Source organism: Neopsephotus bourkii, unplaced genomic scaffold (genome assembly GCF_033783945.1).
Source record: "Neopsephotus bourkii isolate Nb327-2 ecotype Australia unplaced genomic scaffold, CSIRO-AGI_Nbou_v1 NB_1624, whole genome shotgun sequence".
Taxonomy (NCBI): Eukaryota; Metazoa; Chordata; class Aves; order Psittaciformes; family Psittacidae; genus Neopsephotus; species Neopsephotus bourkii.
This window is the reverse complement of record NW_026902099.1, coordinates 9,278,295-9,290,476: the sequence shown is the minus strand read 5'-3', so window position 1 is coordinate 9,290,476 and position 12,182 is coordinate 9,278,295. Positions and strand designations below refer to the sequence as shown.

At 36.3% G+C, this 12,182-nt stretch overlaps 1 protein-coding gene across 9 annotated transcripts in view; it reads right to left on the bottom strand.

Annotated features, from left to right (window-relative positions):
• CTTNBP2 (cortactin binding protein 2) overlaps positions 1–12,182 on the bottom strand; it is an 88,314-nt gene that overhangs the window by 49,713 nt on the left and 26,419 nt on the right. For all 9 annotated transcript variants that reach the window (XR_009728401.1, XR_009728400.1, XR_009728399.1 and 6 more), the window contains exon 3: positions 1,463–1,687. Coding sequence is in view for 6 of the 9 variants with exons in the window: in XM_061373049.1 (XP_061229033.1) it covers positions 1,463–1,687 (225 nt within the window). In the remaining 3 variants the exon portion in view is untranslated. The remainder of the gene's footprint in view (positions 1–1,462; positions 1,688–12,182) is intronic.

Sequence of the window (12,182 nt, the reverse complement as noted above, 5' to 3'; positions counted from 1 at the left end):
GTGAGAAAAGGTTGAGGGAGCATGGCTTGCTTAATCTAGTGAAAAAAGACCAAGGGATGATGTAATAGCAACATACCACCCCTTTTAAACTGCCCTTACAATGATGACAGAGTCAAATTCTTCTTGATATTGGCAGGTGGGGCCCCATAACAAAAGGTTAACATGAAAAAATGCCCTTTAAGAGGCCCAGACTTGGAAAAATGTTCTTCACAAGGATAGTACTGCAGAAAAGGCTGCAGTATTGCCATTCCTGGGCTTTTTCAGGGCTCAGAAAGACAAATTCACAGATGACAGATGTACTGCTGGTAATAATCTGCTTTGAGCACAAGGTTTAGCCTAAATCGCATCAATGGGCCTCCCACAACCAACATATCCGTCTTTCTTTGAGCATGCCTCCCAACAAAACTACTTTGCAAACACTTGACAAAGAAGAACTGTCATTTGATTATCTGATTTGAGTTCCCAGGAAACTTCAAAATTAATTTTGATAGCAACACCAGGAAAAGCATTCAAAGAGATGGGAGAGGATGGAGGCTTAATACAAAGCAGATGACATTTGGAGATTAGGTGTTTGGTATATGGTAAGCCTGTGACTGGCAATCATTTGTGCACCTCTTTTATTTTTCTACATTCTGGCATATTGTTATGAATTGCTTTTTAAGATCAAATAAACAATTTATTCAAAGAATATTTTTAAGGTCACTATATTCACAGAAAAATCTCCAGAAATAAAAGTCCAGTCTGAGCCTGTTTAAAGTCTGGTAATATCCAGAGAGAATAAACACAGCTGTACACACACTTCATTACTGAGGGTAAGAGTGAGACAGTGAGGCAAAAGAAGCAACAGATACAGGAATCACGTATCTGGAGAAGGAGGAACTGCTCTTGAATGAAGTACAGCTGGCTCTGTATTTGGGTCACATTTGTCTAGGCTTAACTTTTTTTTTCCTTACATTAGGTCACCCTACTTTGTCAAACATTTCTAGAAATCCCTTAAAATACCCCAAATAATTTTCTCTTTACAGCAAATGTTCTGAATATGCAAAAAAGGATGGTTTTAGAATTACAATTTAGTGTTACTGATTTATGAAACAGAGCCACCATATATAAAATGCAAATAAATTACTTTATGCTATTTAGGTTAGAATAAAAATAACAGTAGCTCCTCTGGGCTTCAGTGGTGTTGGTTTAAAAATATACTGTGATGATGCTTTCTCAGCTCATGCTGAGCTATCCACTTACATACTGCATCAACTTGTAACAGTTACATTCCATTTATTCCATAAGTAGAGCTAAATTCATGGAATGAAGGAGGTGTGCACATAAAATATCACCAGAAAATCAGCACCTCACTATTTATGGCAATTAAGTGCTAACATTTTAACACTCATAATGATAACCTAGTTAGACAAAGACGCAAATTTTAAAAGTGGCTTAGAAGAATGAACCAAGGCAGGGATACCTTCTTCTGCCTGTTTTCAGCAGCAGCCAACTGAGCTGACATTCTTTCTTGCATTTTCCTGCAGTGAGCCATAACAGCTTCTAAAATGGATAGAGGATTCATGCATATTGGCTTCTTTTCTTTATTACCAGCACCCGCTTCAAAGTCTCTCTGAAGAGCAAGAAATGGGTCACTCAGATTAAATCTTCCATACCGCTCCTGGATGAAAACCTCTTTGCGCCGGGCCTAACAAAAAATCCAGACAGACAATGAGATAAACCTAAATGCATGCTTTGGTGTATATCAATACACAGAACAGACCTAAACCACAGAGAAAATTATGTGAGTTATATATGGTTTTAAAATATTTTCTTCACGTATTTGTTTAATATCTCTAAAAGAAATAGTTATGTTGCACACAGAGTTCATTATACTCAATACAATTCACTACATTAAAAAACTCCAAACCCTTTTCCTTCTCAGTTCAACATAGAAATATCAATTTGGAGCAGTTTCAGAAGTGTCACAAAAATAACCTCTTGGAAACTGGCTGATACAGAGGCTGATAGAGGAATGAGAAGAAAAACATTCTAAAATAAAGTTTTCTATTTCTGTGTATTAAAATGATGCTAATAAAAGATATGAAAACATGCTTTGTCTGTTAACCATAGTAATAAAATAAGTATTTTTCAAATAAAAACACTGACGGTACATTTACACATACAGAAATTTCCATAAGTAACAGCATAAACAGAAAGAAAAAATACCACCAAAGTTTTTCTGTAATTAAGACACTCCTCATATCTCTGTTCAAGAACTTCACAATCATGTTTCTCCATACTGGTATTTTAAAACACGGTTATATTTTTAAATTGCAGTACAATTCTTCATGGTCATTAAAAGAAAAAAAAACCAAACCAAACAAAGAAACAAAAAAACAAACTCCCAAACCAAATTATAAAATAAAGACCAGAGGTAGTTTTGCTTGACAAATATTTAGTTCTTCAGCCCAATGGAAAATGAAATCAGTTTCAGACAAGCTATTGTTATACATTTAATACAAAGTACACAGGAAGGCCACAGGTAAGTACTTACTTCTAACAGTCTTCATAGATATTGTTCCAAAATCTCAGATTTAAGACCTACCTAATTTGGGGGGCACATGGCAGGAGAGCAGTTCTATAAAGTTGTATGTCTCATAAAAACCAGGAAGAAAAAACACCGACAGTGCAGAGAAACACCATCAGAAAGAGGAATCCCTTCCGAAATGGATGGAACATTTATCTGTGATTTGGTTCAAATTCAGTTTTGAAGAATAACCAAAAAAAAAAGGGGAAGAATAAGCCAACTCCAAGATACAAAAGAGGAAGAATAAGCCTGATGCTTCCCAAATCAGTTAAAAGATCATTTGAAAAGCTTTAAGTTAAAATTGTAACATTTGAAAAAGGTCATAAAAGGTGACACGTATTTCAGGGCATGAGAAACCAAAGAACATAAGAACTATGTTAGAAAAACCCTAGAGACAAACTACAACTAACATACCTTAGTGAATGCCCAACTTTTTCCTATATATTGTCTACAAAATTGAAATGTGGGAAATTAAAAGAGAATCTGACTTCAACAGACAAAAGTGTGCTTACATATTCTGGTGTTTGAAATACTTCTGGTCTATTTTTTTATTTGGTATTATAAATAGAATTTGAAATTATTTATTAAAAAAAAAAGACAGCCCTTTGGGGCATAACTTCAGAAAAACCTTGGAAAGTTCATTCAGAGCTGAAGCCTAGCTAGGCTTCCAAAGTCAGATAGTGATTGGTTGAAGAGACAAAAATAAGATGATAGAACCTAGTTACTTTTTATAAATTGCCTCACAAATAACTCCTAGTCTAGTATTTTAATCCCTTAATTTTTATTTTCAATTTTAAAATTAAATCAAATAGCTAGTTCCAAAGGTAATATTGCAAAGCCAGGTGGGGAGGGAGTATATCTGTAGCGCCTGGTTCTACATACTGAAGTTACAGGATAGTATGCAGCTTAGGAATTCAACTTCCATGCAAAGGAAACAAAACCAAAACCCTGACTGGATTAAGGCACCAAGCAGCTCACAAAGATGACAAACCCAAGCAGTTTAAGAATTTAAATGGAGATGGAGGCACAATGCATATATGTAATCAGCAGTGTAAAATCCACTTGTTTTATAGAAAATGAGTCATCAAAGTAAAGGAAAAAACGAAAAAACACTGAGGTAGCAGCTCAGATGCAAGTAAGTAAGTAAATTAATAAATAAATAAAGATTACCAGAGCCCCCCATACTTAAATTCAGTAACCAACAGCAAAAAGAGAAGCTAAGGACATGAACTGGTCTCAGAGGCAAAGGCAACCATTCATGCCTTCAAGGAAACACAGGTAGAAAATAGTGAAATCAAGTATACTTTCCATATTTTTTTAATGACCCATGAGTAGCTGTCCTCTCAGCAAATACTGTATGTATGCAATATGAATGTAGTCTTTAAAATGTTTTCTAACATTCATAGAAATTTACAAAGCAAGCAAGGCACCTGCCAAAACAGCAATAGAATTGGGTGTCTCTATTCATTAATTAAGGGAAAGATTAAACTATATAGAAGGGACCAGCTCCACCTGAATGAAAATCAAAACAATCTTCTGGCATTAAGAATTAAAGTGGCTACAGGAAAATCTGAAAGCTAAAGACTGTGGAAAAAACAATGGGTCTTGAACAGCACATGATTTGGAATGACTAACCCTGTCTGTACAGCTGAAGCCATAACTATATCCCCACAAGCACAGGGTAAAACAGACTCTCAAACCATAAACAGCAAAGTCATCTTACGATGCTTCTAACTCAAAAGGGAGCTAAATGCAAAATATTAAAACAAATGTTTCCATGTTTCTATATAAGGACTAAAAATATAAAATAAAATGATGGGATGAGGATGCATGATTTCAAATGAAGATAAAGCAGCTTGGTAGAAGGGAATCAGTGAGTAGCTCCCTACAAGTTAGGCAGAAAGTTGCAAGTTAGGCTTGGTTGTTTTTTTTCAGATGATTCCTCTGGCCCCTAAATAATACTTCTGTCCCTTTGCACTTCACTAAAGTACATCACATATGAGGAACAGAAATACCAGAATCAGAAAAGTTTCTCTCTTACATCATCTTTCACCACTAACTTTCAAGTCATAAATGCTAGCAGCAGTATCAAGATACCTGATTTTTATGGCACTCATTATTTAGGGAATGTACAGTCTAATGCCATAGGGTAATGAATCCTTTAAAACAGTCTTTGCATAACTTGGTGGGTGTAAAGAATTTCTTCCTAATATCTAATCTATCTAAATCTACCCTCTTTCAGTTTAGCCATTCCCCCTTGTCCTACCCCTACAGGCCACTGTAAAAAGTTCCTCTCCAACTTTGTCAGCTCCTTTAGGTACTGGAAGGCTGCTCTAAGGTCTCCCCGCAGTATTCTCTTCTCCAGACTGAACAACTAACTACCTGAATAACTCACTGAATGCATTTTGAAACAGAAAATTTTCAAAACCAGGCAGAATATGCATCCACCATAGGAGGTAGTCAGGGCTGCTGCAATGTAAAAGGTGCTATATGAAATTATAAACCATCAGCTTTATTTTTCTGTACACACCTATCTCCACAGTGACTAGCCTTTTAATTGAAGGGCTGACATTGAATTATTTAAAGGTATAAAAAGACATCCCTGAGGAATTACTTTCTGCAGCCTATGCTAGTGGTACACAAAATTATGACTTCAGGCTTTAGCTAAATCCTCCAACAGGTAACTGCTAATGAAAACTGACAGTAAGCACACACAAATCAAGAGAAAATATCTAAAAACAAAGGAAAAGCCCTTTTAAATAGTTAATTAATGAAATTCACTACAGCAACAGAGCAAAAGCTTAACATTGCATACAACTGCTTTTGAATTCAGTCCAATAAGAACATCACATTTATATTATTTAAATCCTTAAACAGGATCTGTGATGTTAAACAAGGAGACTAAAATAAGAGAGAAACCAGTACTTAAAAACAACAAAAACCCAAAGGTTGATCTATAGCATTATATTAGATCAACAATGGACTACTAGTTTATACTGAAAAAAAATATAGTAGAACTGAAAAACATCTTCATAGAAGAGTGAAAGATGATCAAAAGGTACAACATGGCTGCTCTTCAAGGAAGAGCTAAGTAGAAATAGGACTTTCCAGTATGATACAGAGACAGTGAGGGCTAAGCGCAGTAGAGGTCTGCACACTGACAGGACAAATGGCAATTGTCCCATGATCTAATGAGGAGAATTCAAGTTGGAGACAAATTCTTCTCACTGAGCACTGATAAGCACTGAAACGTGTTGCCCAGGGAAAAACATAAAAACTGTTACTGGGAGATTTCCAAAACTAGATTGGATAAAGTCATCAGCAACCTGATCCATGTTTGACATTAGTCCTGCTTTAAGTAGAAGACTGGACTGAATGATCTCTGAAGGTGCCTTCCAACCTAAATTACTCTATGATTAGTGATTTCTTCAAGGACTGTTACATTTTTATCGTGTAGATGCCCTCAGTGGAAGGAAAAGCAATCAAATAGTTAATGGTGGAACAAGTCCTATGTCTTGGTTTGGATCATGAAAACAATTTCTATGACTTAGTGATACTTTGAAAAATAAAAATCAGCACTGAATGCTAGGGATTATGCATCTGTGTGACACAAGGGGAAGGTTTAGTCTCAAATTTTCTCTCCTAGATCTGCAGCCAAAAGAAGGGTCAGGCTGTAAGATAAACTGCTTCTTTTATTACTCTACTATGTACAGCAAGAAACTTCATTTACCCATACACCATTTTTTTTTCCACACTGTTCAAGTCACCTCGATGCAGCTATCTACCAGCTCTGTCCTGGACACTTCCATCTCTTAAGCTGACCCTTTGCAGTCACTGACACCATTTATCATCTAGCAGATGAAGACTGGCAGCGGGGTGTGCAGGAGTGGAGGTATCTGGATGACTGGCTGTGGGATAAGCAAATCCAGTATAAGAATTGGCCTTGCAGCCACTTGTATTTTATGTTCTACTTCAAGAGGTGAGGGAAATCTATTTTTGAGAGCAAACTTAGAATTATGAAGTCTAATTAGATTCCCCCCACCTCCCAGTTACTGAAACAAGAATTAAGGGGGCAGAGAGGCCTTCAAATAGTATTGATCGCACTGTGGACTTAAAGCTAAAAGCTTTAAAGAAACAAGGAAAAACAAATACGACACAAAAATAAGCCCAATGATGAAAATGAAAAATTAAACACACAATATATGTCATCTTGATAGTTTTCTTTTGGTAATAATCTATGTTGATATTAGTTGTACACATTTGCTGAAATGTGTTTTCATAATCAGATTACATAATCAGTAACAGAATATATAAGCAACAGTATTCTTTCCCCAATGTATCTCAGAGTTTCCTCTTCGTTTACCTGCCAAGTTAAGAGTTCAGCAAGTCCAAGTCTTCCATGCAGTAACTGATGATAAACATCAAAATAGGACTGCATGTCCTACACTGCTGTGGAACAATGGAACTGAATTAAAGCTGCCCCAGAACCCTTAAACAAAATTTCCTTCCTTTCAAGAGCGTTTGTTCCTCTGATTAATTTCCTTTTCCACTTATACTAAAGCTGTTTCAACAGATGTTGATAGGCTCATATTAATATTTTCTGTTGACATATGTATTAGGGAGTGGTAAAAAGTTTTCTAAAACTAACCGGCACAGGAGAGGAGGTAGTAAAAGCTTATGTTAAATGTTACGTTAAAGACAAGGAAGAGCCCTTTATTCTAAATAAAACTGAAAGGGTAATGAATTTTTTAAAAGAGGAAAGTGGCTGAAAGAGAACATGTTTATAAATCTTATTCAGTGGCATTGTACAGTGTCTTGAAATGATTTCCTGGAGGTATTTATTTAAGCAAAAGAGAATTATCAGTAAGTATATACTCATAATAAAAGCATTACTTTCAGAGACACCTGCATATGATGTCTTACTGTGACTAATTAAGAATGACTCTTTAAAAAAATGCTAGCAATTTGGTTACATAGTAGGGCTTGGGATCTTTCTTTGTTGGCTTTTTTTTTTTTAATGCAGATGTAAATTAATGTTTTCAAAGTATCACATGAGATGTCACTTCCATGTAAAGTTTTACAAAACAAACTGAAAATTGAAAAGTAAACATCAATGACTGCTGAAGGAATGGTATGCTGCAGCATGATTTCTGTCAACGAACACGTGATGCTCCATTTCTCCACACAGTCCTAACTACAGTCTAAATCCCTTCCTTCAACACCGTGACATTGCATACCTATGCTCTGAATGTACAGATACGTTGTTTTACAGCGCTGTTATCAGTAACCTCCTTTTAAGGAGATGTATTAAAAAATATATAATTTTAAGGCATAAAGGGTCAACAATGTAAACAACAGCAAATCGGATTTTATCTATTTCATGCTAAGCGTTCAAACATTAAAGTGGTTTGCAAAAAATCTATACAATACCCTTTTCTCTCCACTAAAAAGGAGATTTAACAAAAGTACAACATGCCTAACAATTACTTCAAATCTATGTATAGGAGGACAAACATTTAATTAACTCTTTAAAAATCCAATTACACAACCCAGGTAATGACCAAGCCTGAATTTCCTTAGGGATCTGTCTCCATAAAATGAGTATCACCCAACAGCAACAGTTTACTAATACTGCTATGTAGTGCAAACTCCTAATACTCCTAATACTGCTATGTAGTGCAAATACTACTCCTAATACTGCTATGTAGTGCAAACTCCTCCTTCTCCCTGTTACCTGACAAAAACCTCCATGAAAGGAAGAGGTACAGACAGGACAGGTGGACATGTTTCTAATTCTTCATTATTAATTTTCTCTCTCAGAATAATGAAAAGCCACTATTTCAGATTTTGTATTTAAAAATGAAAAGGCCGTATTACAAAGCTAAGATCAGTTACTAACACAACAGTACAACAAGGAAAACCAGTACAGTCAATATAAAAGGTTCTTCACTTCTCACAGATGTGAAAGGTGAAACTCAGGCCTTGCACTATGTTTCTAGATAAGGAAGGAGGAAAAGCTCAAATGGTGAAAGTACATGTGTTTTTAATTGAGAAGAGCCATTCAGATGTTCTATATAAGACATTGGACCTATTTTATCACAGCTTTGTTGTCTGATGCTTAAACATTCAAAAATTATAAGCCAGAATCTTGTAAGGAAGTAACACTGTTAAATGCTCTCATTATCAAACCACCCAGACATTTACTTCTGAATATAATACAGATTTTCATATTAATAAGTCTCAAAAAATAGAAGAGACTTGAGCTTTCTGGTTTCTTTAAATAACCATTTGGCATCTAACATTTTTGTATGTTCAAATTTACAGTTCAAATTCATGCAAATCAATTCATAATTCTTTGCATGGAAATGTGTCAGTCATTCTTCTGAAGAGCTGAAGGAAATCTGACTTCATCTCTAACGAAGAAAGAATACCTTAACCTCCATGCTTAGCAGTTAAAAAGTTTCTGCAGCTCAGTAACAGACAAAACATACCAAAGGCATTCAGATTTTCATATTTTCAAACTATCGAAAGCTCAGTTAAAATATCATTCCATATTAGTGCATGGCAATTACATGATTACCAAACTTTAATTATTTAAATGAAAATGTATGCAAATTATGAGTTTACAATGCACTCATCCAGCACAGTCAACATACATTCACAAAGTGAAAGTCATGTTTAACTGATTTGATACTCTTCTGTGATAAGGCCGATGAAGACAAAGTGGTGGATGTAGTTTTCCGCATTTTAGTAAGGCTCTTGTTACTGTATGACACAGCATCCTTCTGGACAAGGTCTCCAACTGTAGGATTAGCAGGCTCACAGTGTGCTGGATGAAGTACTGGCTGAAGGGCAAAGCTCAAAGGGGTGTAGTGAATGGGGCTATATCTGGCTGGTAACCAGTCACCAGTGGGGTTTCTCAGGGTTGAGTTCTAGTTCAATTCAGTTCTGTTCAATATATTCATCAATGATGCAGGAGCTGAATGTGCCAGCGGCAAGTTTGTTCATAATACCAAACTGCAAGGTGCTGTTGACTCTCTTGAGGGCCAAGAGGCCTTGCAGAGGGATCTAGATGGACTAGATCATTGAACAATGATTAATTGGATGAAATTTAACAAGTTGAAATGCCGGATTCTGCAACTGCATGTAGTAATGCTGGGCACAAGTATAGACTGGAGTGGCTGGGGAGCAGCCCTGCAGAAAGGGATCTGGAGGTGCTGGTTGGCACCAGGCTCAATAGCAGTCAGCAGAGTGTGCCCTGGCAGCCAAGAGGTCAAACAGCTTCCTGGAGTGCATCAAGCAGCATGACCAGCTGGTCAGAAGATTATCCTGCTGTATTCATTGTTGGCGCAGCCTCACCTTGAGCACTGTGGGCAGTTCTGGGTGTCACAGTTTATGGATGCAAAGGTCCTTGAATGCATCCAGAGGAGCGCAGTAAAGCTGGCGAAAGGGCTGGAAGGAATGTCTTACGAGGAGCTGCTGAAGACTTTGGGCCTGTTCAGTCTAGAGAAAAGGAACCTGAGGGGCAACCTCATTGCTCTCTACAGCTTCAGGAGGAGGGCAAGTGTAGAAGAAAGGCCTGAGCTCTTCTCCCAGGTGTTCAGGGACTGAAGAAGCTGAATGAATAGATTTAACTAAAGCTTATTTCTAGAATGGAACTTTTTAAAGTAAACAGAGTAAACTCTTCTACATTTTATATTTTTTACTTTATGGCTTTTATTAAAACTTTAAAGCAATTTTCCAGCTAGTACTCTCTTTACAGATATTGTTACTTAAAAGTTACAGACATCAAAATTGTCATATACCAGGTTATACTTCCGGAATAGCTAGCTATATTTTACTCTGCGATTCCAGAGAGAACTCTCTATAATCACTGTTGCTTTATTTTCTAAAATTTTCCATTTATCTGTACAAATGGAACACTGGCTTTTATAAGAAAACCAGTGCTAAGTGTTTTTAGTACACTGCCAGAGCTTCTAAGACAGATGCTTCTCTCTGGTAGAACTGAAGGTGGAAAGACCTAACCACCAGTCAGAATAGCATCAAAATGGAGTGGGAGGAAGAAAAGTGTGGGAACACATACACCCAAGTGTAACCAAAATAACTGCTGCTATATGAATCTTTTAACAAGTGTTGCACTTGCAAATGACCCAAATAAAATCTCTTCTTCATAATTATTTTTATATATTACTATCATAATTTATTTTGAAGAACCAAGAACAAACCTTATACGTTTTATTCCTTCAGCAACACTAACATGAAAAGACACACAAATAAAAGAAAGGTTATGCTATCAGTTGTACTTTAGTGTTACCGTCAAAATTAACTGTACCATTAACTGGCATAGAGGAAATATCTGGTGTATGTTCCCTTAACTAAAAGTGGAAAATTTTGGTTAATGTAATAATACAGACAGGATGACCCAGTTATATTTCTCATTGTGAGCAATGTGAGTAATGATGGCAACCACATCAAATATTGTAAATAAGTTAATCTAACAATGAAGTCACAGCTGTATTATTCATAAAGATCACAGAAATGGAGAAACAGTTACATGAACAAGATGTTGGAATTTATTATTATTACTTTTACAAATAGTGCATGTATATTTACTCACTAGTTTATACTGGATTATACAGAAAAATCAAATTAAGACATGAGGAATCAAAGGGGAAAGGCAAAGTAATTATCCAAATAATAAATCAGCAGAATACTTTCAGCTAAAGTGATAGTTACATGCCTGGCAACAATAAAGAGATTCAGAACGTATGTGAAAAACTAACAAAATAATACTATTATTAATTTAACAGTCACTGCTGGAAAGGGCAGAGTGAAAAGGATGTTTACAATGCAAGGTCATAATTTTCATATGAGAAAACTAGTCTAAGTTCCATACTTGGAATCTCCAATTTTAGAAGGGTATTTACCTGAGTAGTGAAGCTTTAGCTTAGTAAAAACCACATATACAGGACTTTTTTAATATAGTTTAACAAAAGTTTTGCTTTGCTCAATGCTTAATATCTCCCTTTGGCAAACAGCAAATAACTACCACAAGAAATAATGTAATATGACTGAAAACTTATTTTGTCAGTAGCTCCTAGAAAACGCCTTTACATGTGTCAGAATAGCAGCATCCCTCAGCTCAAAGCAGCTAACCAGTCCAGGGAATGCTGCTCCTACATCCCCAACATATATTGGAAAAGGTGAGACTTGGTTCCATTCAAATTGAAGTGCAAGAAATGAAGATGCTTCTTAAAGGAAAATCCAAATACAATTCACTTGACACCTTTCAACATGCAGAGAAAAGTAATTTTTTTAGTTATCCATGCTTACAGAACTTCATCATGGCTTGACTTCGCGAAAGAAGATTTGGGAAGGGCATTTACCCACGCTTACTACAAGCGTGCTGATGACTAAGAAGGCCAATGTGGGATAGGCAAATCCGGCTACAAAAAGCACAGCAGAAGGTCTCCTTGGGTGGAACAGGTGGGACATGATTCTTCCTGTGTTGTCTTTTCTCCTCGAGACTAGTTCTTCGTGAACTCTCAAAGGAGTCAGCAGCATTATGTGTGGTGTGCCTCCAAGTCTCCCGATTGGAGGCCAAGGTGGACCA